This window comes from Anas acuta, chromosome 3 (assembly GCF_963932015.1).
Source record: "Anas acuta chromosome 3, bAnaAcu1.1, whole genome shotgun sequence".
NCBI classification, from domain to species: domain Eukaryota; kingdom Metazoa; phylum Chordata; class Aves; order Anseriformes; family Anatidae; genus Anas; species Anas acuta.
This window is the reverse complement of record NC_088981.1, coordinates 86,937,810-86,953,704: the sequence shown is the minus strand read 5'-3', so window position 1 is coordinate 86,953,704 and position 15,895 is coordinate 86,937,810. Positions and strand designations below refer to the sequence as shown.

Here is a 15,895-nt window from a genome sequence, read left to right as displayed (position 1 = left end):
CCGAAGTGCTGAACGTAGGTACATGCCTATGCAGAGATTGATTAGTCCCTTGATGTTGAGTGTTGCCTATTCAAGGACATGACTTTTCCAGCTTGTTCCAAAAATAATTGTCTATTTTTATCAGCTCTTACATATGGTTACTCATTAGTAAGTCTTGGTAACTGCCAGTAAAACACAACTTAGATGATCATCACCCTAAACTTCCCTAGAAACTTCCTTAGGAAGGGACTGAAGGGACTGATTTATGCTTTAGATGGTTCCAGATCCATCAAAGTCACGGGATGTCATCTCTGCTCACACAGACCCCTTCATGTCTCCCTGGCAAGATTTCCTGTCTGTCTGAAACTTGCAATAGGATAACGAACCCTTCTCTTTCTCTTTTAAAGGTGATGGGGGGTTGGGGCTGGCCATCACTGGTATGTTACTCGTACGCCTACTAATCAGCAATACAAGATTATGATACAATGAATATTCCTTGTTAGGCCAATTTAACCACTACATCTGAAGTGAGTCAGACTGCAGCTTAAATTTCTGCAGAGTGATAACTAACTCAACATTACCATGAGAGCTAGGGCATTGCTTGGTCATTGCAGTGTTGTGAGTGTATTAGTACATCCTGTGCATATTTGAGATTTTTACTCCAGAGCATGTTTCTGAATACTTCATCCAGCCTCCATGAGTAGGACCAGAAAAAGGATTCATATAGAAACATTCAAATGTAATACGATAGCTAAGGAAAAAGAAACAGAACTGACACAGAGATTTGTCTTTCTATTGATCATTAAAAGTTCTTTGGGGTTATTACTTTTTTTTTTTTGTTTTCCTCAAAATTGCTTTGCCTTCATACTGCAATTATTGTAGTTACCTTTAAAAAGCGAGAGAGCAAAAACATAAAGAATACTTCATGTTATCTCTTCTTTCTGTAAAGTATGAAAATATAGAAAATGATATCTTTATATCTAGTAGGTCTTAAGGTTTTTGTGAACAGTGCCTACAAGATAAATGTATTAACGTACATATATTGTCTTGTCCTGTATCCTTTCTCTTTGGCAGTAAAATTTCTATTTTATTGCTTTCTGTATTCTGGGGATATATGCAGAAAGGCTTTACATGAAATTCAGTGTTGCCTGTGTCTCTGTTAGTCTGAAAAGCAATTGGGAAAGCATTCATTTCTCTTTTCCCTCACTGAAGTGAAGAGCAAATTACAATACTGAAAATATATAGTCTGAGGAATACCCAAATTAAGCTCATATATGAGAACCAAAAAATAATCATGAAAATGTATCAAGACTTAAAATTAATTTACTAAATGAAAAAAGGTTTTTGGAAGCACTGCTACACAAACAAATTAACATGTTTGTTTTTACTTTGTAACTGTAGTACATTTACTCCTAAAATGCAAGGCAGACGGATGGGGACTTCAGGGAGAATCACTAAGAGCACAAGTGTGAGCGGAGAGATGTATAAGCTGGAGCACAATGATGGGAGTCAGTCGGACACGGCTGTCGGCACGGTTGGAACAGGTGGGAAGAAAAGGCGTTCCAGCCTTAGTGCCAAAGTGGTTGCCATAGTGTCTCGAAGGAGCAGAAGCACATCTCAACTTAGCCAAACAGGTGAGTGAGACGCACACTCTTTGGATGCAGGACTCTCACCCGACGTAGTTTACCATTCTTTCATCTGTGGCATCTGTCTTATGTGTATATAGTCCACTTAGGAGAGAAGAATTTTCTGCTGTGAAAGAATTTCTGAGGTGTTAATGTTCTTTGATCATTAGGCATCTACAAGAAACCATATACAAATGTTTTTTAGACTATGTACCATAACAACTTTCTGTCCTGATCAATGAAAAGCATTTAATTTCTTAGAAGCCTTGTTTACAGGTAGGCAAGGAAATACAAAGAGACATATGTGGGTATCAACAGTGTATAATGGTTTGGGTAAGAGCAGACTTTTATGTACAGAAAATTTATTTTAGTGGAAGAGGTGAATATGAATGGAGGAATTGAAATCTGAGCAAATGAATGTCAGTTATATAAGTTTTATAATGGGTTGTATACCTGCAGCGCCAAAAAATATGGTTTTAAATGCTACTTTTGATTTGTTAGTCAAGAGTAAATCTAATAATTTTTCCTTAAAACAACATTGGCAAAATGAGGTCAGTGAATTCAGATAAATTAGACTAAAGCATGATGCTTCATTAAGAACGTAAGACTTCCAACTCTTTAGTGCTATTTCAGAAATCTTAAAAGCTTAGTATCTGTGTAGCCTGAAGGGAAAAAAAAGCTCAAACAGAAAGATACAAAAGGAAAAAAAAAAAAAAAAAAAGATTTAAAGTCACTGTCCTTCTCGTATTGAACTCCAGTGAAGACTTTTGCTCTTGTCTTCAGTGTGAGCAGAATCTGACCCTAAGGGTTCTTTCCTACTAAAATAAAGCAGAGGGGGAAAAAAAAAAAAAAGAAAAGGAAAAGCTTTAGCCTAGCATAGAATTTAATTGTACTGCATCTCTCCTCTCATATAGTCAGGATAATTTAAACTAAGGTAAGTTATAATATTGTTTATTTATATTATCAAATATTAGTCTTTTTTTTTTTTTTTCTGTTATTGATAGATGAGCAGTGGAAGTGTTGAAGAATGTAAAACTCAGTCAGCTTTAATAAAATAACTTCAGTACTTTTCTATACTACTCAGTTAGGAGAGTTTTGAGCCAGGAAGCAAATAATCATGCAGTTGAACCAAATCATAGCTGTGTAGTAGGTGTATTTGAAGCCCACAATTCCAAGTAATATTGTATTGCTCAAAAATGCAGTAGGATTATTAGCACTCTGGCTGACTGTGAGAATGTTTTTGTAATTTGATCTGGCATTCCTGTCTAGCTCCTTAATCTCATTGAAACAGGATTTGCTGTGCCACAGAAAATCTTTGCTCTGTCTTATCCAGTAGTCCAGCTCCAGCCAGGAACCAGGACTGGATGATTAAGAGGAAGGCTCAGGGGACTACCAAATGTAGTGATGATTTACCTTACTTGAACTTCATAGTGTAGTTGGCAATTAACTTAAAATCTAATTTGTGACTTCCAAACACTTTCTAGTAATATCTCTTTAAAGCTCAGATGTTCCTGTTCTTCACATAAAGATGCTATAGCTCTCCAAGTGTTGGTTGATACAAATTTCAAAGCAATAGAAATTTTGCAAGGAATGGAGCACCTGAAGTTATAATGAAATGCAAACAGCAAATTGTGAAAAGTATTATTCACAATTGTAAAACAGAATTGAGAATGATATTTACTTTGCCTCACTGTGGTACAGACAAACAGCACTATCTCTGGTAAAAGCAGAGCAAATAAAACATGGCATGTTTTAATAGTCAATATTTGTTTAGTTAAATTATGTCAGAAAAGAGTAAGTTGTATTAATATACGTATACTTAGAACAAGAACAATATATGTATACTAGAACATGAGATTTGATGTTTTCCAAAGAAAATCCATTGTTGGAGACTAAATACTCATGCCCTAAATCAGGGACACTCTTTCCTTCCTTCTTATGGTACATCTATGAGAGGGGAGGAGGACTCTAAGAAGGTCTAATTCATTTTAATATGTTGAGCATAAGTAAATTCATAATGTCTCTGCTACTCACAGTAAAGAATCAGCAATATAAACTAGATCTCTAAAAATGGTTATGTGAAAATCAGTTTTAATAGACAGATGCATTTTGAAACTTTTAATGGAGGTCTATGGGCCTCCACAGAAGTGGTGCCAGCCATGAGCTTTTGCTGTAAGTCATCAATAACTGAAAGTGTGCTGTTGTGACAGAACATGTATTATATATATATATATATTATTCCCTTTAAAATATATATATGTATATGTGTGTGTGTGTAGCCTCCATGCCTCCATAGCTTTTTTCCAAATTGGTGAGTTTTGGTTTGTTTTTTATTTTTTATTTTTAAAACTTGCATGACTGCAGGTCATATATTCATGATATTTGTATTTATTTGTTTCTGAGAACTCACAACAGAAAACCGAAATTAAAACAAAAGGTTGGATATTTCTTGTCAATTTAAGTTTCCATATTTTTGGGAAACATGTATATCCAAACTTCCAGTTTGCTATTGTCATCAAAGCTAGTTAAATTAACTTCCATCTTGACTTTTCATTTGAAGAAATGGTCAACAATGATTGAAATCCACTTTTTGTAGATAATTCTTGCTTCCAGCACATTGCATGGGTTTAATCTCATCCAAATATATAGTGTGTATGAAACTACTACTAGGTAGCATTTATTTCTAAGAGTTAATATTCTTTTCAATGGAAAAAGAAGTGTGTGTGTGAGCCTGCGCATGCATGTGTGATCCTTTTTGTATATAAGTGGCAGATTCATTTGTATGTTAGATTTAGAAGGATCAGAAATTACATTATTTCATGCATACTTATTGTTCACTACTGTTGGAAAATATTTTTCTCTGAATTTGTGTCTATTGTGAACGAAAGGATCACTTTTCATTTTTATGTTAATCTGCAAGGAAAAGTACCCTTTCATGCAGAGGATGCTCTATCCTCTCAGTTATGTTAAAGAATTCATAATGGTTTTAGTAAGTGTTCATTGAAATAACGAAATCCTTATTGGTTTGTTTGTCGTGTCTACAAATTGGGTAGATTTTATAGTTTGTTGAAAAAGCCTTGTAGTTACTGGCAGTATTTTGATGAAGATACAGCATGTCATATACTCTCACAATGAAATGAAGAAAATAAGGAAGCAAAACCCCCCAAAAGAACATAGAAGAATGAAAGTAACTCCAGATATATTTTGTACAATTGTCTTCTAACTCAGCTTGTCTGGCTTTCTCATCTGTGCCAGGCTTTTTTTATTTATTAATATATATTTTTTTTGGAATACATCTATCTATCTATCTATAAAGCAAATTAATTGAGAAATTAAAGATAGGAAATAATATTTTTTGTTGTGATTTGTGATATGAGTCTCTCCCTAGGGATATTCCTATATTACAGGTTCCTGAGCATGAGTGACTTAGGGCAGTATTGTTAATACTGCATTTTGATTTGGGGTTCTAGGTATACTTAGAAATACATAGAAAGTGAAACCTGAGGAGGAAGGAGAATTTATACCTATTAATTATACCTTTATGAGTATATATTTATTACAGAATTTATACCATCAATAGAGAAATAATAATGCATTTCTGGGTGGGTGGCAGTAATTGTAGGGGCATCCCCTGTGAAGAAAAGGAACAGGTTAGAAGCAGAAATATTCCCATCCATCCCAAGTCTCCTGGTACATGCACAGGTTTGCCTTAGAAGATGTAAGGATCCCTCCCTTTTACTTTCTAAGCCCCAGACAGCAGATAGGGGTTCAGGAAGGTCATCTGCTGTTAGGAGCACACTATCCCTGCTCTGTTGAAGTTCCTACAGAGTTTTGCAAACATTCTGTCACTGTATCTTCACTGTCTTGCTACCAGAGATAGGGTAGTGTCACGTCTCTGTGTTATATTCAACCTGATAAAATCACCTGCTGGGTTAGCAAGACAGGTTTTTCTCTCTGAGGCAAATGGGCAGTTTGGCTGGCTGTCTTTTTGTTTGTTTTATTGAGGGACTTGGAGGGTTTTCATTCTTTAGTCACTACCAATGGTGACCATACACCTTCCTGTCAAAAACAGTGAGAATAAAAGTTTAAAAGGAATTACAAAATAATTTGGAAGTGTTTACTTAAGATATCCAGAACATGATAACTAGTACAGACAGAAGAACTAAAAATGCCAGCTCTGAGACTAGTGTGAACAAAACCACTAGAGATGTGACTGGTAAGCTGTGGTGGTTTTACCGTACTGGGCAGCTAAACCCCACAACCGCTCTCTCACTCCCCCTCCTTTAGATGAGGAGGGGGAGAAGTAAAGCAAAGAACAACTCACGGGTTGAGATAAGGATAATTTAATTAAAGGGAAATAATTATAATAATTAAATAAAGACTACCATGAACTAACAATTTAACTAAGGGGAAAATAAAAAGGGAAAGGGGAAAGGGAGGGGAAAAAAAAGGAAAATAAAAAGAAGGGAGGAAAACAAACAAACAAAATAAATGAAGGCTATATGGAAGTGCAGAGGAAAGAAATTACTCTCTACTTCCCACAAATGAGCGATGATTGACCACGTCCTTGAAGCAAGGCCTCAACGCACGCAGCCGGTGTTCGAGAGGAGGACCGACGTCTTCCAAACGAGAGCCCACCCCTCCCCTCTTCTTCCTGTTTCCACCTTTTATTGCTGAGTGTGACACCACATGGTACGGAATATCCCTTTGATTGGTTTAGGCCAGCTGCCCTAGTGATGTTTCTCTCCTCACCTTTTGCCCACCCCCTAAGAGGGTTAGAGAAAGGCCTAATACTGTGCCACTGCTGCTCAGCAGCAGACACAACACTGGTGTGATAACACTGCTGTTCCAGCTACAACTGCAGAGTACGGCACTGTATGGGCTGCTGCTGGGAAAGTTAACATTCCAGCCAGACCCAATACATAAGCCAGTTGGGCCATGGGTTCTATTCCTTCAAAATATGAGTGCTTTTGAGTCTGAATTTATTTTTGCATGGTTCTCAACACCAGTATTCTGACTAGTTTTACAGTGGCATTGCTTGGGAAGCATTAGTGATCTCATACACAGAGGAGACTTTGCCTGGGATATTGTGCATTGTTCCCATACCTGCTTTGAAACAGACGAGAGCAGAAGAGTGGCAGTGAAGGGGAAAGCTAAGGAGGCTGGAAGAATGGGAAGGTTGTCCACTTTCATGTTCCACTTATGCAGTGTTGTTTTTCTAAATAGAAATACCTTGCCATGTTTATGGTGTGAACCACAATGAAGTATTTCTATTTGCAGTCCATCTTCTGTTTGAGAAGGTTAACTTCAGCAAACAGAAGTCAACCTGTAGATGTATTAACCTTTCACAGACAGGTTACGTGCTGTGAAGTGGAGCTGAAATCAAGTATTGTCCAAAGATGAAAGCAGGCTGGAAAAATCTCTGTGCATGTGCGGACTAGTTATTTGGAAGGTATCCTTGGGTGTCTGTCTGCTTCACTCAGGAAGTAACTGGCGATCTGAGCAAAACCACATGAGAATCTTATAATCTAGTTCCCTATGCAAAAATTGCACGTTCCCTCACATGGACTTCTCCGCTACAGTATATTTTTTGTAATTTCCCCAAATTCTCCTATTAGAGAAGTGACTTTCTGCATGTTCTCTTGAATTAAAATCCAAATTCTTAATTTCAGGAAAGCTATCATCATCTAAGTGAGGAAATGAAGTGAAGTCCTAATAATCTTATACTCCACAGTATGGCTGGTTGTTAGAGTAATCTTTTTGTGTGCTCGGTATAGCTTGAAGAAAACTTCATTTGGTTGACTGTCCAACATTTCACTTTTTAAAAATAATCTTAAGAACTGTTTTTCTCATGGTTTTGTTGGATGATTGAAATTTGGGTAAATGTTTAGAAAAGACAACACCGTCCATTTCACAAACTGTCATCTTGTGATGCAGAATATGACAGTTCACTGGAGAACCATTATGAACTTAATTAATGAGTACATAGTACTTAGCAAGCACTACTACGTTGTGATTAAAAAACAAACAAACAAACAAACAAACAAACAACAACAACAACAAAAACACTGCCTGGGAAATGAAAATTAAGCAAAGTGAAGGAATCTTCCTTCAGAGCTGCATCATTTCAGAGTAGATACTTCCAGAAGAAATCTGGTTTTCATTTTGGTGGTGCAAGTAAGGATAATGTTCTGTCCTTCCTTGTAGTAGTTTTATGATACAAGAGATTTCATACAGGCCTATGTAGTAATAAGGACAGATAAAGCACATAATAAATCAGAAATAAAATATGTTGAAGCGTGAAGGCTTTTGGGAGAAGGAGGGTGTTTGTTTTCTGTCTCAGGAAAGACATGGTTTCCCTCCATAGGGAAAGGAACTCAGGAAAATAATTGTCTTTTTTTTTTCTTTTTTTTTTTCTTTTTTTTTTTTTTTCCAAGGGTCATAACAGCCTTTTATTCTAGCAGTCAGGGTTGGGGTTTTTTTGCACATTTATTTTTGATTGTTTGAGACTCAGTTGTAATAAATGACAAGAATGCATTTCTGAGCATGTTTCTTTTAACTCTCAACCTCAAAGTATTTTTTTTTTTGGTCACAAAATAAATTGTACTTATAAAATTATATTTATTTGATAAGAAGGCTGATTCTTAAACAAGTTCAGTAGACTAATTTTATCTAGACTTCAGTAAATCATCTATTTTTATTAGGTTGGATGGAGAACATAGAGATCAGTAAGGAATCTGGAAGTCTAGGAAGACATTGCTAAAGAGAGGGGCATCAACTGGTTTTATTAAAAGACGATCCAGAGAGGGCATCTTTGTTGAGTTTCTAAGACAAGAACAACAGGCAGATCTTGTTAATGTTTTAACAGGAGGCAGAGTGTTTGTTGCCAAAATATGCTGGTGATACTTGTTTGGAAAGTGTATCACTTCCAGTTGATACAGGGGAAGGACTGATATACTTGGAGAGCAGAATAGCAGAACTTGGATAAAACGTGGTAATGCAGATTGCAAGATCATTCCTTTCAGAATGACTGATGAAGATTTCCAGATGCAATCTGGGAGCCCTGTCATCTAGAAGGAGTAGAAGAGAAAGACATGGGTGTAATAAAAATCACTGGATGAATATCAGCTATTTATAAGGTCTGGCCAAGGAAAAGGCAAATGCTGTCCTAGATGTATCAGAGAAGGTGTTTCCTTGGACAGCTAAGAAAATGCTAATATCATTGAAAGAGGCACCACTGACAGCTTATCTGGCCTACTTGTGACTCAACCTTCAGGAAAATGAATGCTGGATGTTTGAGGGAATAGAGACCCTGAAGGATGATGTATTGCCTGATTTGATCAGCTTATAAAAATGAAGATTGGACAGGGATATGATTGTTCTGTAAAAATGCAATGAGAAAAATACATCAAAAAGGCAGAAGAGTTTTTGAAGCTGAAGGGCAACATTGTCAGGAACTGTGGAATGAGAACAAATGGGTATAAATTAGTCATGAGTAAACATTGTCTCTGTCTAGAAATTATAATGAAGTTTCTACCTGTCAAAACAGAAGGAAAGGTATCTTAATCTTCTCAAGGCTTGTAACATGGTAGGGATGAAACAGCCCTTTTTTTTTCTTTTCTTTTTTTTTTTTTTCTGTTGTCTGGCATAATATTCTGTCATTGTTTTCATAGGATTTCCTTTCTGATGCCGTTCTTTTTTATTTTTTATTTCTGCTACAAGATCAAGATCTTCAGTTTTCTGACGGTAGATTCAGAAAATGACCATGGATATCAGAATAAGTCTTACAGCTACAGGTACCCACCGGGTTTAGTTTAGCCTTCTGTGATTCATTTGTTTCTTCACTGTGGTGTAGAGGAGCATTTCCAGAGTATTTATTTGCACTGGGTGTTCATCTCTGCAAGAACACAAGAACACTTAGATTTTACAGAAGCTTCTTTATCTACAGATACCTCCATTTTGTTATCTAAGTCCTTTTTGCAGATCTCTCTTTCTCTCTTTTTTTTTTTTTTTTTTTTTTTTTTCTTTTCAGAGCTTTTTGGAGACACTTTGCAGGTCTCCTCTTTAGCATCGGATTGTGTGTCCTTGAGAAGTAACTTTCTGCAACCTAGGGGAAGTGTGCTGTTCTTTTCTGCACCTCACCCATTAGCCTTGCCTTGCTGCTCAGTATTATCTCAGCAAGCCCTCTCTATCTGCCTTGGTATTCTGCACAGAGCAGGCCATTACAATTTGTTTGGCATAATTGTGGTGATCTATGAGGAGAACAACCCTGTTACACAAAAAGAAGAATGGAGGGAGACTGACATTAAGATGGATTTTTCCTTTCAGCCAACCACAAAAAAAAAGTCTGTAGTGCAGCAGCCAGAATGGGAATAGTGCTTTAGAGATGGTGACAGGATCTGGGCTCTAAACCCGGCACCCCACAGCAAAGGACACCCCACTGAAAGCAGCAAGGGCTTCCTCCTGATCCCTCATGCACCCAAGTATTTCTGTAGCAGGAGACGGGAAATGAAAATATGAATCACAGAATCACAGAATTTTCTAGGTTGGAAGAGACCTCAAGATCATCGAGTCCAACCTATGACCTAACACTAACAGTCCCCACTAAACCATATCCCTAAGCTCTACATCTAAACGTCTTTTGAAGACTTCCAGGGATGGTGACTCCACCACCTCCCTGGGCAGCCCGTTCCAATGCCTCACAACCCTTTCAGTAAAGAAATTCTTCCTAACATCTAACCTAAAACTCCCCTGGCGTAACTTTAGCCCATTCCCCCTCGTCCTGTCACCAGGCACATGGGAGAACAGGCCAACCCCCACCTCTCCACAGCCTCCTTTAATGTACTTATACAGAGCAATAAGGTCACCCCTGAGCCTCCTCTTCTCTAGGCTGAACAGGCCCAGCTCCTTCAGCCGCTAATATGGATGAAGAATAATAAATAAAAACAAAGAAAAAGGCCTGATTATTTTTGTAAGAGGAACTCTTTGTTCTGGTAATGATACTTAATTCTTTGAAACTATTGAGTGAATGTAAGCATACTCTCTTTTATTTACTGTTGCCGTCCAGCTGAGGAATTCACTACCCTTAATAGAAACATAATTCAGTTCTAGTTACTCATCTTCCAAAAGATTTCCTAATAAGGGCTAGTATTTTCAAACAAAGTCAAGCCGCTCTGTTGAGTTAGTGTTACATGTGGTTCTTTTCCTTTTTCCTGAAATATAAATTTTGACTTTGGCTCCTGTTACGTTGTTGGTTGACTCAGAATCAAAAGTATTCATTTGCTTTTCTGTTTATTTGCACTTTCTCTGTACATTTGAACAGAGAGATTACTGCAGTAATTGAACTTCATTAACTGTACTTTGGGGTATTTCCAGTATATAAGTAGCATGGGTTTTAGGATAATTTATTTCTTTCCAAAAATACAATCTTGATTTTAGCTAAGCTATGGCATACATGTCTTGTAGAACTATAATTTCAGAATATGTCCAATATGTTTAATAAAAGTATAGTTTCACTGCTATGCTTCTATTCTATTTTCATTATTTATGACATTTTTTTTTAGAAAGACCTACTCATAGTTTGTACTGTATGTATCTGAGCTTTGTTTAAAGAGAATTATTGTTTGCTTTTTCATCCAATTTACACTGTGTTCACAAATTTTGCTTTGTGCAAGCATAAACACTGAGTTGAAATTGTATCAAAATTATGACAGAAAAAGGAAATAAATAGAGCAATACCAAAGTATTTTCAGCAAGGAAAAAAAAATCTGTCTTCAAATTAAACATTTCTACATAAATGTGTATCTCTAGGAAAGTATCATCCTTAAACATGAATTTTATTGCTCTTCACATGCTTCTTGCCTGATCAGGTGCACAGTAGCTTTCTGAGACTTGTGGTATTTTTTAGAAAGGTTTAGAGTATGTGTAGTCATCCATAGGAAAAATATGCTTACACTGAGGTACAGGAATGAATTCCCATCTCACAAAATCATAAAGCCCCCTTTGCTTAGAGTCATATTATCTGGCCTAATAGATAGACTGGGAATTATATTTGTTTATTTCCCAAACAGTCCTTTTCTGAACTAGAATAAACTTTGATTTTTATTTGAACAAAATGGCTTGTTCGACCATGAAACAACTCAATATTTAAGCATTGATTTGGGAGCTTAGGCTATCTAGTTTAAAACTGGGAAGAAAGTGAATCTGCAGCGTTTCGTTCACAGGGTTTTTCCAAGGGTGTAAGTGAAGTCTGGGGCAGAACTGACAGGTCACATACAATCCTCTGCTCAAATGGTGCTCAAGACTCTGTTAACATCACCATCTTTTGTTGAATTTTGCATATTCTCACACTATGGCCTTTTCCCCAATATTTTTATTAAATGTAATGCAGAGTTCCAGAAAGCAGATCAAAATATTTAGTAGAAAGAGAAATTTTGAAATCTGGCCAGTATGTTATAGTATTTCTTATAAACCATTTATGGTATTATTTTTCTCATGTAACTGAAGAATGTTTAATTTGCAGTAATTCAAAAAAAATGTTTTACAACTACTCTGAATTCCTCCCTGCAAAAACACAACTGATATTTTCTTTGCATTCTTCTTTTACAGATCACCCCTAATATTTTTCTTTCTTGCTTGTAGCTTTAGAGCAGCTTTAGTCAAGGAAAAAGTGGGACTTTGCATCTAAATATGGGCAAAGATTCTTTCTTTGATTCCAGCACAGGATTTCCAATATGAGCAACATATCTCTTAAAGCCATTAGGGGCAAGAAATTATTTTATTCTGTATCTTTTAGAAAATACAACTATCAACATACATTTGATAATAAGATATTAGTGAGTTGAGTTTAAAAAAAGAAAAAAGTGCATTTTGGTGAATGCAAAGAAGCATTAGATTCAGAGACTTTATTTTAAGCTTATTAGCTTATTTAACACTTATACATGAACGTATATGTGAAGATGAGCTTTGAGGGATTTTTCTCTCTCTATATATATATTTGGCTAGGAATAGAACTATTAGCAATAGAATACAATTGAAAAGCAGTAAATGTAACCGAAGAGAAAACAAAGCATCAGCAGGTGTTTTAATGGATTTTCAAGGATAATATCACTTGCTGCTTTTACTGCAACTAATGGTAATGTATTTATACAAAATCTGTATAGATATCTATAATGCAATTAATAAGGTTTTGCAATACAGAGGAATCAGATAATAACCTTAGATACTCTGAATTTCAAATCATAATCAATGAAACATGCAGAACACACTACAATTATGAAATAATGTTCATAGGATTTTTTTAACAATAATTTTCAATTTTTTTGGTAAGTCTTAAAATTGGATGAAAACTAGCTTTAAGTGTAACAGCTTATGATGTTCAGCTTGAAAAGAAGCAATGCAGTTTGAGTATTTCATTAAATATGAATACATATGAATGAAATTTTAAAACAATGCAAACAACAACAGGCAGCACAGGTATTGATTTGCAGAACATTTTAGTGTTGCTAGATCTCCTTTTTATTTTCATTTTTTTCACCGAAACAAAAATTCAGATGAGAAATTTCACCCAGCTGAAGAGTCATACTGGTGCATTGTCTCCCTATGTTGGAGCTCTGCATACAAATAGAAAATAGTCTGGTCAATGGCCACACTGCAGAGCATATCTGCTCCCTGAGCACACCTAAGGTACAGTCCTAAAAGCATCTCCCTCCGTTCCTTTTTGCAGAGCATGAAGGGAGGTTGAGTTCAGCTGGCTGAGCCCCAGGTGATAGGAAGGGACAAATGATGAATAAGGACAGTCTCTGGCTGTGTTCCCATGTGCATTGGTCTGTCAGTGTATCTGCTGGCCAGGGCTATTGGGCAGTCCAGCGTTCACTTAGTTTCCAAGAAGAGAGGGAGCAGCAGTCTAATATAAACTGTGTGACAAAGGCATTTGATCTCTATATAGCATTTATTGCCCAGAGTCCTCTCCATGCTTTAGATGGCATATAAATTAAATTAATGTAAATAATAATCTCTTTGGCATGTCTTAAAATAGAACAAAGAAGAGATGAAAACGAGCACATCGTATTACTTGGTAGTCCTGATCTCATTTATGTGCAGACTTGCTTCCTGCCAACCCATCTGATATACAAAGGGAAGAGAAAAAAGAAAGATGGAGGCATGCAATGAACCTGTGCTTCCTTGGCAGAAAGCTCAGGTCTTCAGTGGTGTTGGCTGCTTTGCTCACTGGAGCACACTTGTTCTTCATGTGGAAATGTTGCTCATGAGCAGTGGGGTTTATGCTATGGAAATGACCACTCTGTGCATATGAATGACTGGTGTTATAAAATACTGAGTGTGATTTCTTTTTTAGGAAAATTAGTGAGAATTTAACAGAGGATTATATTTGAATATGCCTTGTTATTTTTACACTAACGGCTTACTCTTTTCCTTTGTACATGTACTGGGATTTCTTGTGTTTAATTTAAACTCCCAGTAATTTTTAGCCACTCCATTTGACTAGCCATTATGTCACACCTGCTAAATTTTCTTGAACTTGCCAAGTAGTAGTTTTTTACTACTTGGCAAGTACTTCCCAGATAGGGAAGACAAATTCAAAAGAAAGATGAGGAAGTTAGAGATGTTGGTATCTCTAAATCATTGGTATATTGTCAAAGTGCAAGTATTTTTTAGCAGATACGGCTTATGTTGACAATTTCAATGTTTTGGATGTTGTGCCAACTTTTCTTTAGTTTGATAAGCATGCAATTTTTAGTAAATGATGGTCATATAACTTATAAATGGAATCAACAGTGTAAAACATTGACATTGTTTACATCTGTATTTATTACTTCTGCAGTGTTAGATGCTATGTATATGAGTTATTTGGCATAAGGTACTCTTAAGTAAGGCATGAAAATGGTATGCAATATTGATACTGAATTACCATTTCTTGTTTTATATGCCTCAGTATAGTCACTTGCTTATACCTCGGTGAATAACACGTTGCCTCATATACTCTGTATCCTCTGTGGGAAGGTTCATCCTTGAACTTGCCGTTCAATTTACTAAACTTTGACAATCTGTTGAAATTTTCAGACTGAATTCTATAAATATTTAAATGCAGTGTCATAGACTTAAGACTTTCAAAGAACTGAAAGAGTAAACTGTGGTATTTTTTTCAACAATCTGTTTGGTGTTTACCCTCATAAGTTACCTGAGAATTGCTTTGAAATCACTCAATGCTTACAAAAGTCCTTGAAACTCACTTATATGTAGTTTATTTTATTTACCCATGTTGATATTTTTCATATTGAAAAAAAAAATTCAATTTCTGGTGCCTGACAACTTGAAAAGTATTTCCTGAGAAATGAGGCGACTTGTTCTTTTGGGGAGCTCTAAATGTGTGGCAACCCTAGTGGAAATTCCCTGTGAGGAAATTTGACAACTCAGAATTACCCATCCATCTCTGCTGGTTTCTAAGTTAAGAAAAATGCAGGATATTGTGTTACTGACAAAGGAAATCAAGGCAGAAATGTCTGTATGAGAAGGCAGTGTGAAATACTGCCTCTTCACCCTGTTAGTATAGAAGGGAAACCTGCTTTACTCTCCTTGGAGCATTCCTACCTCCTCTCCAGTTTCCTTATGGCTTACAGTTCCCAAATGTCATCAGACAGTAAGCATCATGGGGAAGCTAATATTAAGCCTAGAGGAAGCAGTTGTCTTTGTTCTTTACTTTGCTTTCATGATTTGTGAAGCACAGAAGTTTTGTGGTTAGATGATGGGTTGGCCACTGAAAACAGCTCCCTAAGTTCAGGTTTTGAGTTAAAACATTTTGAATTAAAGTGGTGCTTGTACACTACCAGTGTGAAACATTATTGAAAGAGTTTTATACACAGGCTTTTGTGTCTTTGGGTAAAAAAGCAGTGTCTTGGGAATCTGTTTATTCATAATGTTTTCTCAGAGCAGAACTCGATAGATTGGCAAGTTATCTTAACATGCAAATAGATTTCCTATTTACAACGCAGGTTAAAATACCTGCACATCTCTTCCATGGAGAAATCTCAGGGCTGCTGTTTTGATTAGTTTTGCTTTCATATTGCTCTTGATAGCTTTATTTATAGCTCTCCCATTTGATTAGAGTTGATGGTGCAAAGTGTTCTCTCTCAGAGCGTGGCCAGACTGAAACACTGAATTTAGTATAGATGTGTCCTAGGATTTATGTTTAAAAGTAAATCAGTTTTACCCATCACTCTCCCTTTGAAAATTGTCCCACTATCTGTCTTTTCTCCTGCCTGAGCAACTCTTCT

The 15,895-nt window shown here is 36.3% G+C and overlaps 1 protein-coding gene across 49 annotated transcripts in view; it reads left to right on the top strand.

The window, feature by feature from the left end:
• The window catches only part of RIMS1 (regulating synaptic membrane exocytosis 1), a 312,325-nt gene that overhangs the window by 266,528 nt on the left and 29,902 nt on the right, over window positions 1–15,895 (top strand). For 41 of the 49 annotated variants that reach the window (XM_068678176.1, XM_068678175.1, XM_068678174.1 and 38 more), the window contains one exon: window positions 1,381–1,613. The exons of the other annotated variants lie outside the window; for them this stretch is intronic. In XM_068678176.1, coding sequence (XP_068534277.1) covers window positions 1,381–1,613 — 233 coding nt within the window. The remainder of the gene's footprint in view (window positions 1–1,380; window positions 1,614–15,895) is intronic. 49 annotated transcript variants of the gene reach the window in all.